General features: G+C 42.2%; 1 protein-coding gene across 1 annotated transcript in view; it reads right to left on the bottom strand.

The window, feature by feature from the left end:
* Positions 1-17,602, bottom strand: part of LOC110531873 (cGMP-specific 3',5'-cyclic phosphodiesterase) — an 89,868-nt gene extending 72,266 nt beyond the window's left edge. The window contains exon 1 of the mRNA XM_036987765.1: positions 17,378-17,602. Coding sequence (XP_036843660.1) covers positions 17,378-17,382 — 5 coding nt within the window. The 5' untranslated portion in view covers positions 17,383-17,602. The remainder of the gene's footprint in view (positions 1-17,377) is intronic.
* Between the last annotated feature and the right edge of the window lie 2,059 nt (positions 17,603-19,661).

Genomic DNA, 19,661 nt, shown 5'->3' on the forward strand with positions numbered 1-19,661 from the left:
TGAATAAGCTGTACATTGCCAATGTTCCCTGTGTTTTAGCTGCAACAGTACTGATGTTACCTTGAATACCCCCTAATGGGTTTGGTGAGAGAAACTCCAGCAGCAAACAGGTGGTTTAAAAACATTTAATGAACTACTCAATCAGGATGAAGGGATATCATGTTACTCATTCGTGACATTTTGAGCAGTTTTAGTTATCCTGTAACGTTGGAATAACCAGTCCAGCTACAGTTCTGACAGCCTCGCCTGAGAGAATATGCCTATGCCTATACAGCACATGCTATTTTAATGACATAAAACATGTATTTCTGCATCAATTACGTGTATTTCTATGCCTTCCCTTCCACCATAAATATAGTATGTGCACTAACAATTGCCTTTCCCTATTATCTGTAAACCAGAGGAATTTGGCTTTGAAACAGACCATGTCTGGGAATGCACTCAATGCGCTCTGTTTCCCATGTATGTTCATCCATCTCAACATCAAAGGGTGCTTGTCAGACATCCCAATTACCAGCCTGATATATTAAAGTTTCCATCATTCTAAAGGAGAGATCTAAACTCACAGTGGACCTACCCATCTGGGATCTACAGTATCTGCATCTTTTGGTAGATAGAGTAATAATTCCACATATCTACGTCTCATTCTGCATCACACTGAAATACTGCACCTTACTGTAATACTGCCTCGTATACTGCATCGCACTGTAATACTGCCTCACATACTGCATCGCACTATAATACTGCATCATATACTGCATCACACTGTAATACTGCATCTTACTGTAATACTGCATCATACTGTAATACTGCATCATTATACTGTAATACTACATCTTATTGTAATACTGTATCATACTGTAATACTGCATCATTATACTGTAATACTGCATCTTACTGTTATACTGCCTCATATACTGCATCATACTGTAATACTGCATCATTATACTGTAATCCTGCATCTTACTGTAATACTGCATCACACTGTAATACTGCATCATACTGTAATACTGCATCATTATACTGTAATACTGCATCTTACTGTAATACTGCCTCATATACTGCATCACACTGTAATACTTCATCATACTGTAATACTGCACACACTGTAATACTGCATTATACTGTAATACTGAATCATACTGTAATACTGCATCATTATACTGTAATACTGCATCTTACTGTAATACTGCCTCATATACTGCATCATACTGTAATACCTGCATCATATACTGCATCATTATACTGTAATACTGCATCTTACTGTAATACTGCCTCATATACTGCATCATGCTGTAATACTGCATCATATACTGCATCATACTGTAACACTGCATCATATACTGCATCACACTGTAATACTGCATACTGTAATACTGCATCATACAGTGCCTTGCAAAAGTATTCATCCCCCTTGGCGTTTTTCCTATTTTGTTGCATTACAACCTGTATTTTAAATAGATTTTTATTTGAATTTTATATAATAGACATACACAAAATAGTCCAAATTGGTGAAGTGAAATGAAAAAATATGACTTGTTTCAAAAATAATAAAAAATACAGAAATTGTATTCTCAGCATATTTTCTGACTGACAGTGGCATTGCCAAACCAACAAACAATACAAAAAGTTAAAATACTCTCAATAAAAGATTTGTAAAACAGAGTCTGTATAGTACAGTCAACATTAAACGATACCAGGTTTTTGAGAAAGTACAGTCTCTGTTGACTCTTTTTGTAGATCAGGTCTGTTAATTTACTCAACCGAAGTTTATTGTCCAAGAGGACACTCAGATATTTGTATTCCTCTATGTTCTGACCTCTGATAGATGTTGCAGAGGTAGGTGTTGTTTGCTTCCTAAAGCCTATGCACATCTCTTTGGTCTTGTTGGTATTGAGGACCAAGTGTGATCCATCACACCCCTCTAAAAAGTCATTTAGGACCGGGCAATGGTGTTCCTCGTCATCGTGCAACAGGCTGATCAAGGCAGTGTCATCAGCAAACTTAACTAGGTGTCTGTCAGGATGGGAACTGCACATACTACATCATACTGCATTAAACTGCATCATGCTGTAATACTGCATCATGCTGTAATACTGCATCATGCTGTAATACTGCATCAAATACAGCATCATAGTTACCTCTGTCTGAACTCTGCATTTTGTTAGATGATCCCCATGAGAAGAAATACATTTATTCCCGTTCCTGTTTTGATAGGACGGTTCCTTGGTTAATACAATCTAAAGTGGTTTATGGGGACATGTGTCAACATAATGGATGGATTTGTGTGACTCGTGGGGACTCGGTGAAGCATAATGGAAAAAGAAGTGGACCCGAGTGTCCCATCAGTCGTCTTTGCGACCTAGGTTCTGTTGAGGAGGAATGGGCTATTAGAGTTCACAGACAGCCATAGTGGACAAGCCAGGGAACCCAGTTGGAGCTTAAAAAATTTAACGGGCGCCATCTTGGCTCCAACATGTTCCAAGGCAGAATGCAAATTAGAATGTCATCTTGGCTCCAACATGTTCCAAGGCAGAATGCAAATTAGAATGTCATCTTGGCTCCAACATGTTCCAAGACAGAATGCAAATTAGAATGTCATTGTCATGGAGCAATTAGTGCCAACATGAAGGATAGCTTCCAAAGCTTTGTATGCTATATATATATATATATGGCTCAGGGACCACTAATCTTAGTGTGAATGTCATGGAAAGTAATCTCTGTCCTTGTCTGTGTTGATTAGTGAATGTGTTGATTGATTACAGAGCCTCTTGATGCATGATCTCCAAATCACTCACACTACTCATTGGACACATTACACTCACACACTCACACACACACATGCATGTGTGCACGCACAAACACACACATGTACACACATGTACACACATGTACACACACACACACACACACACACACACACACACACACACGTACATACACACACACACACGTACACACACAGACACACACACGCACACAGGCATACACATACATACAATGATGAATGTTTTCAAACTAACTTTTCAGGCAAAAAAAGACTGATCTTATGGTAATGGTCATGAATCTGCCTCCAGCCTATACAATTTCCCAGACAGAAAGAAAAAAGGAATAACATATCAGAATGGGCTGATCTGTTGTTAACCTACCCCTAAACATTTATTTAATGTATGTGTGTGTGTGTGTGTGTGTGTGTGCGCGCGCACGCTTGCATGCATGTGTGTGTGCATATACAGTGTGTGCGCATGTGCATGTGAGTGCGTTCAAGCATGAGCGTGTGCATGTGTGTGGAAAAGGTGCTTGCTTGGTGCGAAAGCAACACTGTGGAAAAAATCTGATCGGAAACTCACTAATTAAATTGGATCAGTAGTTCTCAACTTATTTTTTACCTCGGAACCCAAATTGATCAGGTTCCCCAATATTTATATCGTATTTTTTTTATTGTTCCCAAAATGCAATCTGGAAAACTATACGGATAGTAAATCTACCAATTATACGACAAGGAACAACAGTCCCACATTCTCCTTGTTAATAATTGTATTTTGCCCACGTGCTTGATGAAGAACGTTAAACTCACTGGTTTTAGACCACAAAATCAAACAAATCCGCGAAATAGCGCTACTAATAACTCTAATTTGAAAATACTTTAATTGAAGTTAAACAGTTCCGAGGTTAACTTAATTTAAAAAATATATTTAAAAATTATATATATACATATATATATATATATATAGGTTTCTTATTATTTCTAAACACTTTCTACGTGCTTTTAGTCGTTTAAGTTCAGAATGGAGTGTTTTTCATTGAAAATAAATAAATATATATATAAATACATGTATTTTTTGTATTATTTTTTTCTTATAAGACACTCGCGACCCACTCCAGTCTGAACCAGTTGAGAATCGCTGAGTTAGATAACCAAACATTATCTTTGCATGGCCCGGGGGTAACGTTATTACACACAGCGCCTCACAACACATTGCTCACCAGAAGGGCAACCTATGCGTGAGTCCATACTCAATGTATTACTGAGCACCTCCAAGACAAATTATACATATTAATGAACTCGTTTCTTCAGACAGAAACGAAAGTAGGGAGATTGGACTTGTACAGTGGACCGTCTAACAATACAAAGAGTCGTGTCGGTGAGAACTTCCCCTAACCCTGATGTTAACCTTAACCCAATTCAACTAACCTGCTATGTACATTCTGCCAACCTCTGTCGTTTAAAAGTCATCCTAACCATTTACGTAAACTATCCTAACATTTTCCGTTAGTTCTCGTAACCACCCTTGTAAATTCTCACCGTAATTCTCAATATATTTTTTTACAACGCAATAAGGAACATGGTATCCGAGAAAGACGTATAATACTATATGTCCTCCAAGGGGCATGATAAGTTATACCATCCAATTCCTATGCTATTGTACAACTGGGTAATATGTATAATACTATATTTCCTTTAATTCGATACTGTACAACCACTATTCCATTCATAATGTAACCTAACTTCTATAGCATACTAAATGGAGGTACAGTGCCTTGCGAAAGTATTCAGCCCCCTTGAACTTTGCGACCTTTTGCCACATTTCAGGCTTCAAACATAAAGATATAAAACTGTATTTTTTTGTGAAGAATCAACAAGTGAGACACAATCATGAAGTGGAACGAAATTTATTGGATATTTCAAACTTTTTTAACAAATCAAAAACTGAAAAATTGGGCGTGCAAAATTATTCAGCCCCCTTAAGTTAATACTTTGTAGCGCCACCTTTTGCTGCGATTACAGCTGTAAGTCGCTTGGGGTATGTCTCTATCAGTTTTGCACATCGAGAGACTGACATTTTTTCCCATTCCTCCTTGCAAAACAGCTCGAGCTCAGTGAGGTTGGATGGAGAGCATTTGGGAACAGCAGTTTTCAGTTCTTTCCACAGATTCTCGATTGGATTCAGGTCTGGACTTTGACTTGGCCATTCTAACACCTGGATATGTTTATTTTTTAACCATTCCATTGTAGATTTTTCTTTATGTTTTGGATCATTGTCTTGTTGGAAGACAAATCTCCGTCCCAGTCTCAGGTCTTTTGCAGACTCCATCAGGTTTTCGTCCAGAATGGTCCTGTATTTGGCTCCATCCATCTTCCCATCAATTTTAACCATCTTCCCTGTCCCTGCTGAAGAAAAGCAGGCCCAAACCATAATGCTGCCACCACCATGTTTGACAGTGGGGATGGTGTGTTCAGCTGTGTTGCTTTTACGCCAAACATAACGTTTTGCATTGTTGCCAAAAAGTTAAATTTTGGTTTCATCTGACCAGAGCACCTTCTTCCACATGTTTGGTGTGTCTCCCAGGTGGCTTGTGGCAAACTTTAAACGACACTTTTTATGGATATCTTTAAGAAATGGCTTTCTTCTTGCCACTCTTCCATAAAGGCCAGATTTGTGCAATATACGACTGATTGTTGTCCTATGGACAGAGTCTCCCACCTCAGCTGTAGATCTCTGCAGTTCATCCAGAGTGATCATGGGACTCTTGGCTGCATCTCTGATCAGTCTTCTCCTTGTATGAGCTGAAAGTTTAGAGGGACGGCCAGGTCTTGGTAGATTTGCAGTGGTCTGATACTCCTTCCATTTCAATATTATCGCTTGCACAGTGCTCCTTGGGATGTTTAAAGCTTGGGAATTTTTTTTGTATCCAAATCCAAATCACAGTGCAGGTGCATTTACACGGAGACTTGATTACACACAGGTGGATTGTATTTATCATCATTAGTCATTTAGGTCAACATTGGATCATTCAGAGATCCTCACTGAACTTCTGGAGAGAGTTTGCTGCACTGAAAGTAAAGGGGCTGAATAATTTTGCACGCCAAATTTTTCAGTTTTTGATTTGTTAAAAAAGTTTGAAATATCCAATAAATGTCGTTCCACTTCATGATTGTGTCCCACTTGTTGTTGATTCTTCACAAAAAAATACAGTTTTATATCTTTATGTTTGAAGCCTGAAATGTGGCAAAAGGTCGCAAAGTTCAAGGGGGCCGAATACTTTCGCAAGGCACTGTAAGAGCGTTTACATACCAAATCCTAGGAATTGCCCTGAGACCAGATTGCTCTTTGAGGCTCTATGGTAGTAACCTGATTCACACACTTATTATCTGCAAATCAATCCTGTCTCAAATCGTACAGTTCATTAATGTTGGCCAGTGCCACATACTAGGCAGACGTACAGCGCTCTGGCCAAAAGTAGTAGGGCCATACTGTATGTCTTTCTAGTATGTGGTTCTGGCTCTGGACAAAAGTAGTGCACCATATTTTAGGGAATAGGGTCATTTGAGATGTATGCTAGGCTAGATCGACCGGTTTGTTAGGCATAACGATTTCCTAATCTCAGAAGCCTCTTTATCACCAAGCTTTGTTCGAGTCACATGTTGCTCTTCTGTTAAGAAACAGTGAGTTAGCATTGAGGGTCAAATTCACTAGGCATCAAACAGAAGATAGCAGATTGAAACAAGCACTTTTCTTATTTTCTGTTGTGAAATGTTTTGCAACAGGTGCACTAATGAATACAACCAAGGTCTTCTTCCCAACAATCGGAGGCAGAATTTCTGTGTTTACCATCCATCTCACGGTGCTGTGCAGTGGTGTAAAGCAACTAAGTATAAATACTTTGAAGTACCACTTACTGTGCCTCCAGAAAGTATTCATACCCCTTATTGCACATGTCTTGTGTTACAGCCTGAATTCAAAACGGATTACACATTTTTTTTGTCTCACCCACCTACACACAATACCCCATAATGACAAAGTGAAAACATGTTTTTAGAAATATTTACAAATTTATTGAAAATGAAATAGAGAAATATCTAATTTACATAAGTATTCACACCCCTGAGTCAAAATCACCTTTTGCAGTGATTACAGCTGTATATCTTTATGTGTAAGTCTCTAAGAGCTTTGCACAACTGGATTGTACAATATTTGCACATGATTCTTTTAAAAATGATTCAAGCTCTGTCAAGTTGGTTGTTGATCATTGCTAGACAGCCATTTGCAAGTCTTGCCATAGATTTTCAAGCCACTTTAAGTCAAAACTGTAATTAGGCCACTCAGGAACATTCAATGTCATCTTGGTAAACAACTCCAGTGTATATTTGGCCTTGTGTTTTAGGTTATTGTCACGCTGAAAGGTGAATTGGTCTCCCAGTGTCTGTTGGAGGCAGACAGAACAAGGTTTTCCTTCAGGATTTTGCCTGTGCTTAGCTCTATTCTGTTTATTTTTGTTTATTTTTATCCCCCAAAAAACTCCCTAGTCCTTGCCGATGAGAAACATACCCATAACATGATGCAGCCACCACCGTGCTTGATATGTTGTGTTGGATTTGCCCGAAACATAACGCGTTGTATTCAGGACATAAAGTTATTTTCTTTGCCACATTTTCAGCAGTTTTACTTAAGTGCCTTTTTGCAAACAGTATGCACGTTTTGGAATATATTTATTCTGTTTTTGGCTTCCTTCTTTTCACTCTGTCATTTAGGTTAGTATTGTGGAATACAATGTTGTTTATCCATCCTCAGTTTTCTCCCATCACAGCCATTGGTAACTGTTTTAAAGTCACCTCATGGTGAAATCCCTGAGCCGTTTCCTTCTTCTCCGGCAACTGAGTTTTGGAAGGGCGCCTGTATCATTTTAGTGACTGGGTGTATTGATACACCATCCAATGTCTAATCAATAACTTCACCATGCTCAAAGGGATATTCACTCTGCTTTTTTTTACCAATAGGTGTCCCTCTGGGAGGCATTGGAAAACCTCCCTGGTCTTTGTGGTTGAATCTGTGTTTGAAATTCACTGCTCGACCGAGGGACTTTACAGATAATTGTATGTGTGGGGTACAGAGATGAGGTAGTCCTACAAAAACAATGTTAAACACTATTATTGCACACAGAGTGAGTCCATCCAACTTATTAAGGACATTTGTACGCCTGAACTTATTTAGGCTCTTGCCATAACAAAGTGGACGAATGCTTATTGACGAAAGACATTTCAGGTGATTTATTTGTATTGATTTGTGCACATTTCAAAAAGCATAATTTCACTTTGAAGTGATGGGGTATTGTGTGTAGGCCTGCAACACAACATGTACATGGAAATCCATTTGAAATTCAGGCTGTAACACAACAAAACGTGGAGAAAGTCATGGAGAGTGAATATTTTCTGAAGGTACTGTAAGGCGTTTTTTTTTTTTAGAGTACTTTACTATTTGTACTTTACTATCTGTACTTTACTATTTCTATTTCTGACAACTTCTACATTTACTTCACTATATTCCTAAAGACAATATGTACTTTTTACTCCCGTACATTTTCCCCCGACAACCTAAAGTACTTGTTACATTTCGAATGTGCAGGCAGGACAGCAATATGGTCCAATTCACACACCTATCATTATAACATGTCGTCATCCCGACTGCCTCTGATCTGGCGGACTCACTAAACACAAATGCTGTGTTTGTAAATAATGTCTGAGTGTTGGAGTGTGTCCCGGGCTGTCCGTAAATAAATACAAATGAAATACAAATTGTGCCGTCTGGTTTGCTTAATAAAGAAGTTGATGTTGTAGCATTTACTTTGTACTTTTATTCAAGTACGACAATTGAGTACTTTTTCCACCCCTGGTGCTGTGTGTGCAACAATTATGTCCCACGCCCCTCACTTTCTTGAAAGGTGTTTACAAACCTTGGGAAAGGATTGTACACCAAAGTCCCACCGTACACACACACACACAGAGAGAGAGGGATGGTGTCATTGCTTATGGACATAAGACTATAAGTAAAGATACGCCTATCCCGAGAGGAACACGTGTACATTCCTAAAACGCCAGCAGCTCACAGATAGTCAGTTCAGCTTAGGTTAATGAAAAACAGGCAGGCTCTAAACTAGAGTAGGTTCAATGGATTTCACCTGCAGTAAGTTTGTTTTTACATTTTCAAAACACCTCCATTCATCGTGTGATAATATCGTTATCATATTAAAAGAATATCCTATCAATAGGTACTGCAAATATTTCTATCACGTTTACAAAAGAGTGCTCTAACTTTTAAGTACATCCTAAGTTCAAACGCAATGTTTACTCCTTATTGTTTGTAATAATATTCTCCGTTTTGGAATACCAGATGTGAAAAAAAGCCTAAACACATCAGACCCTAAATGGTCTTTTAATGATCCATATTTGGTAACGACGAGGCTCCTTATACAATTTCAGATATCGTGGGAGGATCGTTGTTGCTTGGCAACTGGGGGCGAGAGGTGGCGGTTTTGAGTATTTCCTGCCTTCCCCTTGTTGGTTCAGGAAGAGCCTCCTGGAGGCGTATCAGCAACACGATGATGCCCCCGTTTGTCATCGTTGTGTATTTCTCATATAGGCATGGAGCCACAGATGGCGAACAACGGATGGGTATATCTGCTGCTAGTTACAGACCTCTGGGGGAGATACTACAGGGATTGGATGATGACGTTATAGGAAAGGCCCTGCAAACAATGTGTAGACGAGAGGGTCAACCTCTGTCAAAATCTGTCCACGGGTGGATACAGCAATAAGCAGACCGACAATCAGACCGATAAGCTGACGACTCCCATTGTTTAGGCGGAGACAAGACCATCTCATCATTACATACAGTATCTCTGTTGACACCCAGCAGAGGATCTACTGTGCACGGCCAACGTTAATCTTGGTCTAACCTGTCCTTAACATGCAAGTATGCACGCATGCACTCCCGACTCCCTACACTAATGTAAATGTCACTCTCTAGTCAACATAGCACAGGGCTACAGGTTTGTCATGCCCTGTCCTACTTTGATAGAAGTCCTTGGATTATCTAACTTAATGTGGTTTATGGGGACGGGGCTCTCCTAATTGCTCTTCTAAATGCCACTGTGGGGATCCGGTGGGGCTTAACGAGTGTGCAACTGATGAGCTTTTCTCCCTGGTAGGTAATTGATGCCAGTTGATGTCATCGAGAGCCATCACTTGCCTTAATCAGCAAGTCACTGATTAAAGACTTGCATTACAACCAGTAGATACCTGCCACGGCCATCAAGGACCACAGTCAACCACTCCCGATAAACCATGTCAATTCTTCAAATACTTCAAGTAACTCAAGATTATGGGGAATAATAACACACAAACTAATATCAATTTCCACTTTGAGTTACAATAGTTCAGGGAACATATTGCTAGAACTCTCTGTTGTTCACTGAGGTAGTAATAATAATAATATGTTCCTATCCCATTCTCCTGTCACCCTATCCCAAGGCACTGCCAGATTACAGTGTTATCAGGTAATAAGTGTCTAAACAGACTAATAACCTGTTAATTCCCTGCGAGTGGTTCTGAACTTCAGTCGGTAAAAGCCACCTTTGACAGAGCTTTCCATAAGTAATCAGTGACCTAATGCTGGGGTGTTTTTACTGAGATACACACTGTCATTAGTTGGAGTTCCATGCACAACAACAAGACAAAATCACATCAACACTGTCGATAGGTAACGCAACAACAAGACAAATTGACGTCAACTTTGCTGAACTGGAAAACAGTTTCTTATTTTGATGTAGGAAGAGAAACAGCCACGTGTGATGACAGAGAGGGAGAAATGTTTATATTTGAACCAAGTGGTGTTCATAATTTTTTTTTCAAATAATGTGTTTCCACAACGTTATTTTCATCAACATGACCATTTTCAATATGGCTCCAACAATACTATTGTGAGGGTAAACTGCCACTTCCTGAAATTCTCCCAGCACAGTGTGTGAGGCAGAACAACCCATCACACTCATTCCCCCACACCTCATTCCTCCCATTTTGACACATTCTATTAGATGATAAAAAAAAATGTATTAAATGAAAACTCCATTAATTCCAACAGAGAGGCCTTGGTGTCTGGTGCAGTGGCAGCAAGCAGCAGGCAGGCAGATCCAGCTACACCCTAAATGAATTAGCCCACTGCTGTGTCTGAGCTGTGTGTGGAGCTGTGGGGCTAGAGAGCTCTGTTGCTCTGGGGGCTGGCAGTGGTGGGTGATGAATGTGTGGCATTAGGCGCCAGCCTGCCAGGCTGAGTGTTGGAGATGAGCAGGCTCTTGGGCATCCATCAGCGCCCAGGGAGGTCTGTCTGGGTATAGCCAGATGCCCAGGATGCTTGGTTGGCACAGTCGTCTAGCAGGCACAAACACATACAGAAAAGGTAGAGAGGGAGATTGTGCAGAAGAGACAAAGAGGGAGACAGAGAGACAAAGAGGGAGGCAGAGAGACAGGGAAGAGGGAGATGAGAGAGAAAGAGAGAGTGAGCGAGCGAGAAAGAAGGGGTGAGACAGAGAGAGTGAGAGAGAGCGATATACAGAGGACGGGGAGAGAGAGAGACATAATGACATGATGACATTTGAAATGCCTTTATTCTTTTGGAAATTTGTGTGTAATGTTTCCTGCTCATTTTTTAAATTGTTTATTTCACTTGCCTTGGCAATGTAAACATATGTTTCCCATGCCAATAAAGCCCCTTAAATTGAAATTGAATTGAGACACAGGGTGATACAGAGAGGGAGAGAGAAGGAAAGAGAGAGAGCACCAGCATCCCCTGGGTGGTTCGGCTCGGCTCTTTCTAATAGATATTAATGATGCTGCCACATTGTTAATAAACCCATGGTTAATGTTTGGTTCTAGAGAGAGGCTGGTAAACATTGTTCAGTTTGTAATGCTTTGGTTTTAGGGATTCGTCCACTTGTCACAGGCGTGATGAATGCCCTTGATTACTGTGCATGCTTTAACATACAGTGGGGAATTCTTACTGGTTGGTCTGTGATCAAATATTATATGTCATGCAATAAAATGCAAATTAATTACTTAAAAATCATACAATGTGATTTTCTGGATGTTTGTTTTAGATTCCGTCTCTCACAGTTGAAGTGTACCTATGATAAAAATTACAGACCTCTACATGCTTTGTAAGTAGGAAAACCTGCAAAATCGGCAGTGTATCAAATACTTGTTCTCCCCACTGTATGTGCTCCTAGTTGAGTGCTTGTTAACACCGTGACAAATTGAGAAATGTGATTGCCACCCTGTTTTTATGACCGTTGTTTTCCTTGTCTGAGGTGCGGCCGCCCAGGGGATAAGATGCTGGGTAGAGGGACGCTACGTTTGACTGAAGCTGTGGCAGAGCTCTTTTTTGGATGCCTCGGTTTTGTTAAGAGAAGTATGATTTGATAGACGATGCCCGGAGTTAGTTAGCCGTCATGCTTTCCCTCCACCTGCACGGAAACCGTTTTTTTGTTTGTCTCATTTGATTGTGTAACTGGCTTTGTTTTACATCCTCCCTCCATTTTCGTGCACCGCTAACTGGTTAATTTATGGATACTGACAATTGGAGGGAAATCAAACATACCGAAGAGTGACCTGCCTCTGACACTCCTTCCATGTTATTCCACTCAATCCCTAACTAAAATAACCTGTGTAGCCTATGGTACAAATGCTATTTAGAGCTCCCTATGCTCTTGGTGTAAATTTAGAGTGGTGCAGTCGGATCTATGGTACCGAATTGAGTTTAGTCACAGCCCCTCTTGGCCAGGGTGAGACACGTTCATCTAAACAAGGTTTCTTTCAAAATATAGTAGCCTACCTACGGTGTTGAGCAGCAATACATTTATGTTACCAATTTTGCCCTCTAATGTTTATATCAAATAATATTTCTCCACAGGTGAGTTTCCGTGTATAACATTTTGCTTGGCTTAAATTCAGGTTGAAATCAAATATCACTTTAGGAAGCCATCATTGCCCTAAAAATCTTTGGACCCCCCCCCCCCTGTCATGTCATTTAACACAGTGGTATTAAATACATTTAATACAGTGATTCCCAACTTCGGTCCTCCAGTACCCCCGCAGGTGTGCTTGTCTGGGGATACAATACAAATGTGTACTGTTGGGGGGTACTGGAGGACTGGAGTTGGGAATCACTGATCTCGTAGACCAGACGCAGACACATAATGACCCGTCTTCCCAGCAGCAACCTCCATCCCACACATGTCTTAGCCCAGGACAGGGGACGAAACGGAGCGCATGACTCAGGAGAGTGCTAGAGATGGATATGGCCATATTTAGGTATCAAATATTCCATCTTCCTCCTTCATCCTTTTTGTTTAATCTCACACACTCGAGAGAGATTTATTGAATTCAATTTCCTCGCATAAATGCTGAGGCGTGCGAGAGCGAGACACTCACCTCGGGGGAGCGGAAACGTGTCCTAGATTTAGTTTCAGTCTGACAGGGCAAGCGTCAGCGACACGCTATCGTAGCTCAGAACCTCATAGGAAACACATGGCCTGGTCAGTGTAAGTGTTTGAGCTATACTTCAGTAGCACTCGATCACGTTACCCTCGAGTCAAATCTGAAGTACTTTTTTAGAGCCTGAAAGCTTGGAGTCATGTTTTTCCTCTTTTCTGGGGCCCCCTGTCAAACCTCCCCAGCCCCTTAGGTGTGAGGGTGTGAAACGTTTGCCCCCATTCCATGCTACCTTACATATTCAACCTAAACTAAGCAGCAGTGGCCTTTTCTACATCTACATCCTCTTCTCTTGTTTGGCCATGCCACTTCTACTCGTCTCGTTTCTTGGCTATTTTTAACTCATGTCGCGAAATTGATATTTGGGACGGACGGACACAATGGGAACTTGGCACTGCTCTGCTACCCCCTGAGGGAAAAAGTGACTCATGAAACCTCAACCCCCCCCCCCCCCCCCCCAAAAAAAAAATATCAGCCGCCACCACGTCACTGAGGTCTCCCTCCATTAGCAGAGAGAAAGGGAGAGTGTGCGTGTGAGCGTGCGCGTGTATATGTGTGTGTGTGTGTGTGTGAGACATGTAACAGTCTCCCGAGGGACATACTGTAGATCAGATATGCATTTTTCAACTTTGCCTTCTCTTTTCCCCTCTGGACGAATGCCATTCCCCTGTGATGAGAAGCATATGGGCTGTTGCTTACATGATCGCATTATGAAGTAATAACTTCCAAGCAGGGCCTGCAGGCCTAATCCAAATGAAGCCGCTGACTTCGCTAATTAATAAAACGGATGGGACCCTTCTAGTGCTTTTCTTTTGAGCAAATCCGTATTTAGAAAACAGAGGCGACACACCAGCGCGTTTGTGTATCTTGGATTTGAAAGGTGGGTTGAGGCTGTGAATGTAGCATGGGAATGTATAGAGATCGCAGCGTTGTATTTGTCCCGCTGTGGCGTCTGTGAGCGCACGGGCAGCTCCATTGAGGCCGTCTCCATTTTGAAGTAGTCAATTTTCTTCTTAGACTACTACTTCTTCTACCACGTGTCTTTATATTATGTGGGAACAGAAAAATCACTTGGAGCTGATTTCCTGGTGTTTTTTTTTTACAGTCTTTTATGTCCAACAATGAAAGTTATAAATAATACAAACAAAAATGACATTTCTAATTAGTTTGCTCAGATTACAAATTAAACCACCATTTGGGGAACCCTGACCTGGATGGAATAACGTGATCCTTCCTTAACCCATAGGAAGTCCCACCTAGTTGACTACTTCAAAAACCAAACCTTAACACTTAACTTACCAATCGAAATGAATGCCTAAACTTAACTCAATGTTAAACCCTTTAACCTAACCCCTAACCTTAACCTTATCCCCTAGTCTAGCTACAATTAGCCACCTAGCCAACGTTAGCTACAACAAATGCGTAACATATCATACAAATTGCAAATTGTAACATGTTATCTGAATTGTCATTCGTAATATATCCTACGAATTGAAATGAGTAATATATCATACTAAATGGATGATGCACATCCACAAATGAATACATACCATACGAAACATAACATATCATACTAAATGGAGTATCTTGGATTTACATACAGAATAATACAATATGCTCTGAGACCAGGTTGGGAATACTCAAGTCAGACGCTGTCAAACCATGAGATCTTATTGCAAAAGACACCGTTAACAGGCAATTCTGGTGTGTCACCACTTGAGAGCAGAGTGCAAGACAAAGACTGCAGTCTGATGGAATGTTATTAAATGTTGACCATTATCTCTTCAATTTGACCAATCAAAATTCTCTAGTCAGAAACACCCCATCTGTCAAGAGACACTGCTCCAGCGTTACATACATGTACACACAGTCAGTGTTGGCCACAGGTAGCCTAACATTTAGAGTGCTGGGCCAATATCCTGAAAGGTTGCTAGTTTGAATCCCTGAGCCGACAAGGTGAAAAATCTGCCTATGTGCCCTTGAGCAAGGCACTTAACCCTAATTGCTGCACGGTCGCCACTGATAATGGCAGACCCTGGCTGTGACCCCACTCTCCGAGAGTGTCTCAGGGTGGGGAAAAAACAACACGTGTCCAAATCACACATGCGTGTGAAACACAGGACAAATATAAGCACCCACCAAATTATTATAATACTTGCTCAGTTACATCGACACACTTTGTCCATCAACATACTCAGCCCTTTCAGAAGATAAAAGAGCACTCCACACCAATCAAGATACCGACAGACACCCGCACCAAAACCACCAGCAAGGGACGCACAAATCCAAAAGAAATGCCCCAGAGACATTTCCACAACCAGACCAACAAAACCAGATTGTTAGCTTTTCAGGGCAGAATGAGCAACAGACCAGAACGGACCAAAAAGCTGTGAAGAAGAAGCCATCTATCGTCAGAGCAAACAACAAACTCATCCCCGGCATCAGGTACAGTAATCTACTGTGACGGAAGCCTCTCCTATCCACCGTCCTGACGTCACAGATAAGCCAGCAGGACTGCAGGGATACTTCGCCTGTAAATAGAACAATGCAAAGAATTCTCCCCCGAGTCCAGTCTTAGGCAGAACTAGAACAACATGTGCAGAGTGCTGATGCCCTCTGATGAAGCACTGTGGTTAGTTAAGAACAGAGGGATAGGCCCATAGTTAGTAGGGAAGGATATGCCTTTTGTGTTTAATAACCTTGTAAATATGGGTGACAAACAGAGAAGAGACAGTTGGTGGACCGAGAGAGAGAGAGAGAGAGAGAACGGGAGAGAGAAAGAAGGAGAGAGAAGCATGCTGTCTCTAGAGTTTAACAAGGAAACTGACCAGCAGGGAAGCCCTAAGCTTCCTCCATACAGACTCCAGTCATCACAGGGTTTGGACAAATCAGGATAGTCCACTCTAAAAGGTTAGAGGTCAGAGGTGATGCTGCACAACGGTTTGTATTTTTGGCTCAATACAGATGTTTTTAGAGGAATCTCTCCCTCCCAGGGTCTGACACAGACACCGACTCCCACGAAAGATTGGCTTCACTCCGCGAACAGCTGTGTTCCTGGGAGCCACTGGCGATGTTTACTGTGACGTGTTTATTAAAATTGTATTTACATCACCATGGACGCACATAGGGCAACGCGTAAAAGAGACCCCACGCCTCTGGCGAATTGAAGCATGAGCTGGGAGCTGTCGAAAAGCGAAAGACAAGAGACGAGACATACGCAGCAAGGTTACAAAGACCCACGCCACGACCGTCGCTAACGCTAAACGAAGGACAATAAATGTAGTCTGGAGGCGAACTGAGGAAAAACAAGCCTACATGTTGGAAAAGTCTAGGACTGTGAGTGAATATAAATCATAAGGACGTAAATGCCCCCGCTCCGAGACAGCGGGGCCACTTAAGTTGTTTTTCCGTCTGCCTGCCGTTTCTTGTGTAAAAGTTTCACTCAGAAAGAATTACGTCGTGAGGTTGTTCCATTATGCACAGTCAATTATAGTCACAGGTCTGCTCCGATGCCATGCACTTAGAGTAATGCTGTCTTAGCACACACACACATCCACTCGCACACACACGCATGAAGGCATGCACACACACCAGAGGAGGCTGGTGGGAGGAGCTCTAGGAGGACGGGCTCATTGTAATGGCAGGAATGAATGGAATGACAAACAAGTTGTTTCCATGTGTTTCGTACCATTCCCTTGATTCCATTCCAGCTATTACAATGAGCCCGTCCTCCTATAGCTCCTCCCACCAGCCTCCTCTGGCACACACACACACACACACACACACACACACACACACACACACACACACACCTAAATGCCAGAAGTGATTTCTGGTTGTGTGTGAGAGCACAGTGTGTTTCTCAGTTTCTCAGTTACCCTTAACCCTATGAAGTGCGCCCATAACTCATCCGAGCTGCTGGGATAAGCACTCGTAAACACACACACGCACATACTCTCCCAGTCACAGCGATGGGAAAGATGATAAACTCACAGGCAAATGGTGGTTACAGTCGGGACGACACAGCGTCCCCTCTATCGCTGCAGTACTCACCCCATGGTGGAGGAATGTGTTCCCTCTCTCTTCTGACCACGGCTGCTACCACCGAACACACACTCTGACACCAGAGACAAGGGGTTTCCTCTCTTCTCCGTTCCTCCTCTCCTCTCGTGTAAAACTTTTCCCCTTTCTGGCGAGGGCTCTGGGAGGACTGGCTGTTTATTTATATCCTTTTTTGGGACTAGAGGGGATGGAGGAATCGAGGGGATGGAGAGAGGGATTCATAATTGCTCCCTCTCTGCCAAGGCGGAGAAGTCGCCGGCCCCCACCGCTACAACCCCTTCTTCCACCCCTCCACCTCTCGCATCCTCCTCCCTTACCCCCCCCTTCCTCCCTACTGTGCAGCCCTGCAGGGATAGTGAGCTGGGACCTCTTGTTGTAACGTGGTCTCTCTCTCCCCTTATCTTTCTCTCGCTCTTTTCATCTCCTCTAACCCTCTCTTTCTCTCTCACCAACTTTCTATTTCTTTCCCCTTCTCTCTTCTCCATCGCTCCTTTTATTGTATATCTCCCTATCTCCATCGCTCCTTTTATTGTATATCTCCCTATCTCCATCGCTCCTTTTATTGTATATCTCCCTATCTCCATCGCTCCTTTTATTGTATATCTCCCTATCTCCATCGCTCCTTTTATTGTATATCTCCCTATCTCCATCGCTCCTTTTATTGTATATCTCCCTATCTCCATCGCTCCTTTTATTGTATATCTCCCTATCTCCATCGCTCCTTTTATTGTATATCTCCCTATCTCCATCGCTTATTTTATTGTATATCTCCCTATCTCCATCGCTTCTTTTATTGTATATCTCCCTATCTCCCAGCAACTCTCAGAAGACACATGCTCTTCAAACATACAGGCCCAATCTCAGGTCCACCACTCCCACTAACTAAACTCCATGTTTAAGTCCTGGTTGCTACTGGAATTGACCTGCTGGGACAGAGATATTCCCTCTCCACTCCTCTCCTCTACACTTCCCATGTAACAAGGAGTTTCAGAAGTTGAAAACAGGGAAATCACAGTGTCTGGGGTGAGACATGATGCAACGGTGTGTGTGTGTGTGTGTGTATGGGATGTGTGAGCAGTTGAATGTAGTCTGAGGGTTTGGCTGTTTCTAATTGATCATTCCCATCACTGAGTATGCGTGTGCGTACAACCTCACAGGAGTGTGTGTGTGTGTGTGGCATGAGTGCCGGTGCATGAAAGGTCTAAGATGTGTGTGTCACCTGCCATGGCGTGAGGATGCGTTAAGCTTTGTTCCCACTGGATGAAAGGAGATCCCAACAGACCCGCTGGGTGGTTGGTCCTCTGCTTCAAAGGTTACGGGGGGGTTCAAAGAGACATCCTATTCCTACGCCAAATGCTACATTTCTTTGCTTAAATCTGGTTCCTTCAGATGTGCGTCATGTAATGTCCTCCAAATCTTTTTTTTCTACTTCATTTTTGTACTCTCTAGTGATTATCTTAGTGTCTTTATAGGTCGTGAAAAGGATGACAACTCAGATGTAGGCCTATCTGGTTTTTAGATCATATTTTACCTGCGGCTATTTCCCCCCCCCCCCCGCTCTAACGTCCTGTTTGGTGTCCTTAGAGCTCGTGATAAACTTCCTGCCTGTGTGCCTTCAAGGCCAATCACAGAAGCTGACCGTACAGTGTCCAGTTCAGGGTTTAACCCGCATGCTAAGGGCCAAAGGAGAGGGACACCATTTCCTGTGGGCCAATTTTTTCCACACGTGACATTTCACTACACACCTCTGGACCCGTCTGTGAGGCAAGGGATCCCACTATCACATAAGTCTGTTCAGAACATTGTTCATATCAGTGGTAGAGACCAGCGATGCAATAAGGAAGGCTGATACAGGTTATAGAAATAAGGCAGGTAGATTGTGTTAGTGTAGATTTCGATAAGAGATTATGAATTTAGACTTTGGAGGCTTGCTGATGAGTTTGCTTTGGGATAAGAAGGTGCATGACACGCACGTGCACATGCAACTCGCGGAAACACACACGCGCAGACACACGCACACACAGAGTCACCCAACGGCTGTTAACACACAATAACAGGCTTGTACACCTGAGACAGAGCCAGGCTTGAATGTAGAAATATTCTGGGAATGTACCCAGTCGCTGCACACACACTCCTTGTCCTTACTAGACTCCTTCTGCCATTCTGTCACAGCACAGAACCCCCCCCCCCCCCCATCACCACAACCATTTCGGCCCACATGGCTATATTGGTTGCTGTCAATTTCAGGCCAGAGGCAGGCAACTGTCAACATTAG

This window comes from Oncorhynchus mykiss, chromosome 9, assembly GCF_013265735.2.
Source record: "Oncorhynchus mykiss isolate Arlee chromosome 9, USDA_OmykA_1.1, whole genome shotgun sequence".
Lineage (NCBI taxonomy): Eukaryota > Metazoa > Chordata > Actinopteri > Salmoniformes > Salmonidae > Oncorhynchus > Oncorhynchus mykiss.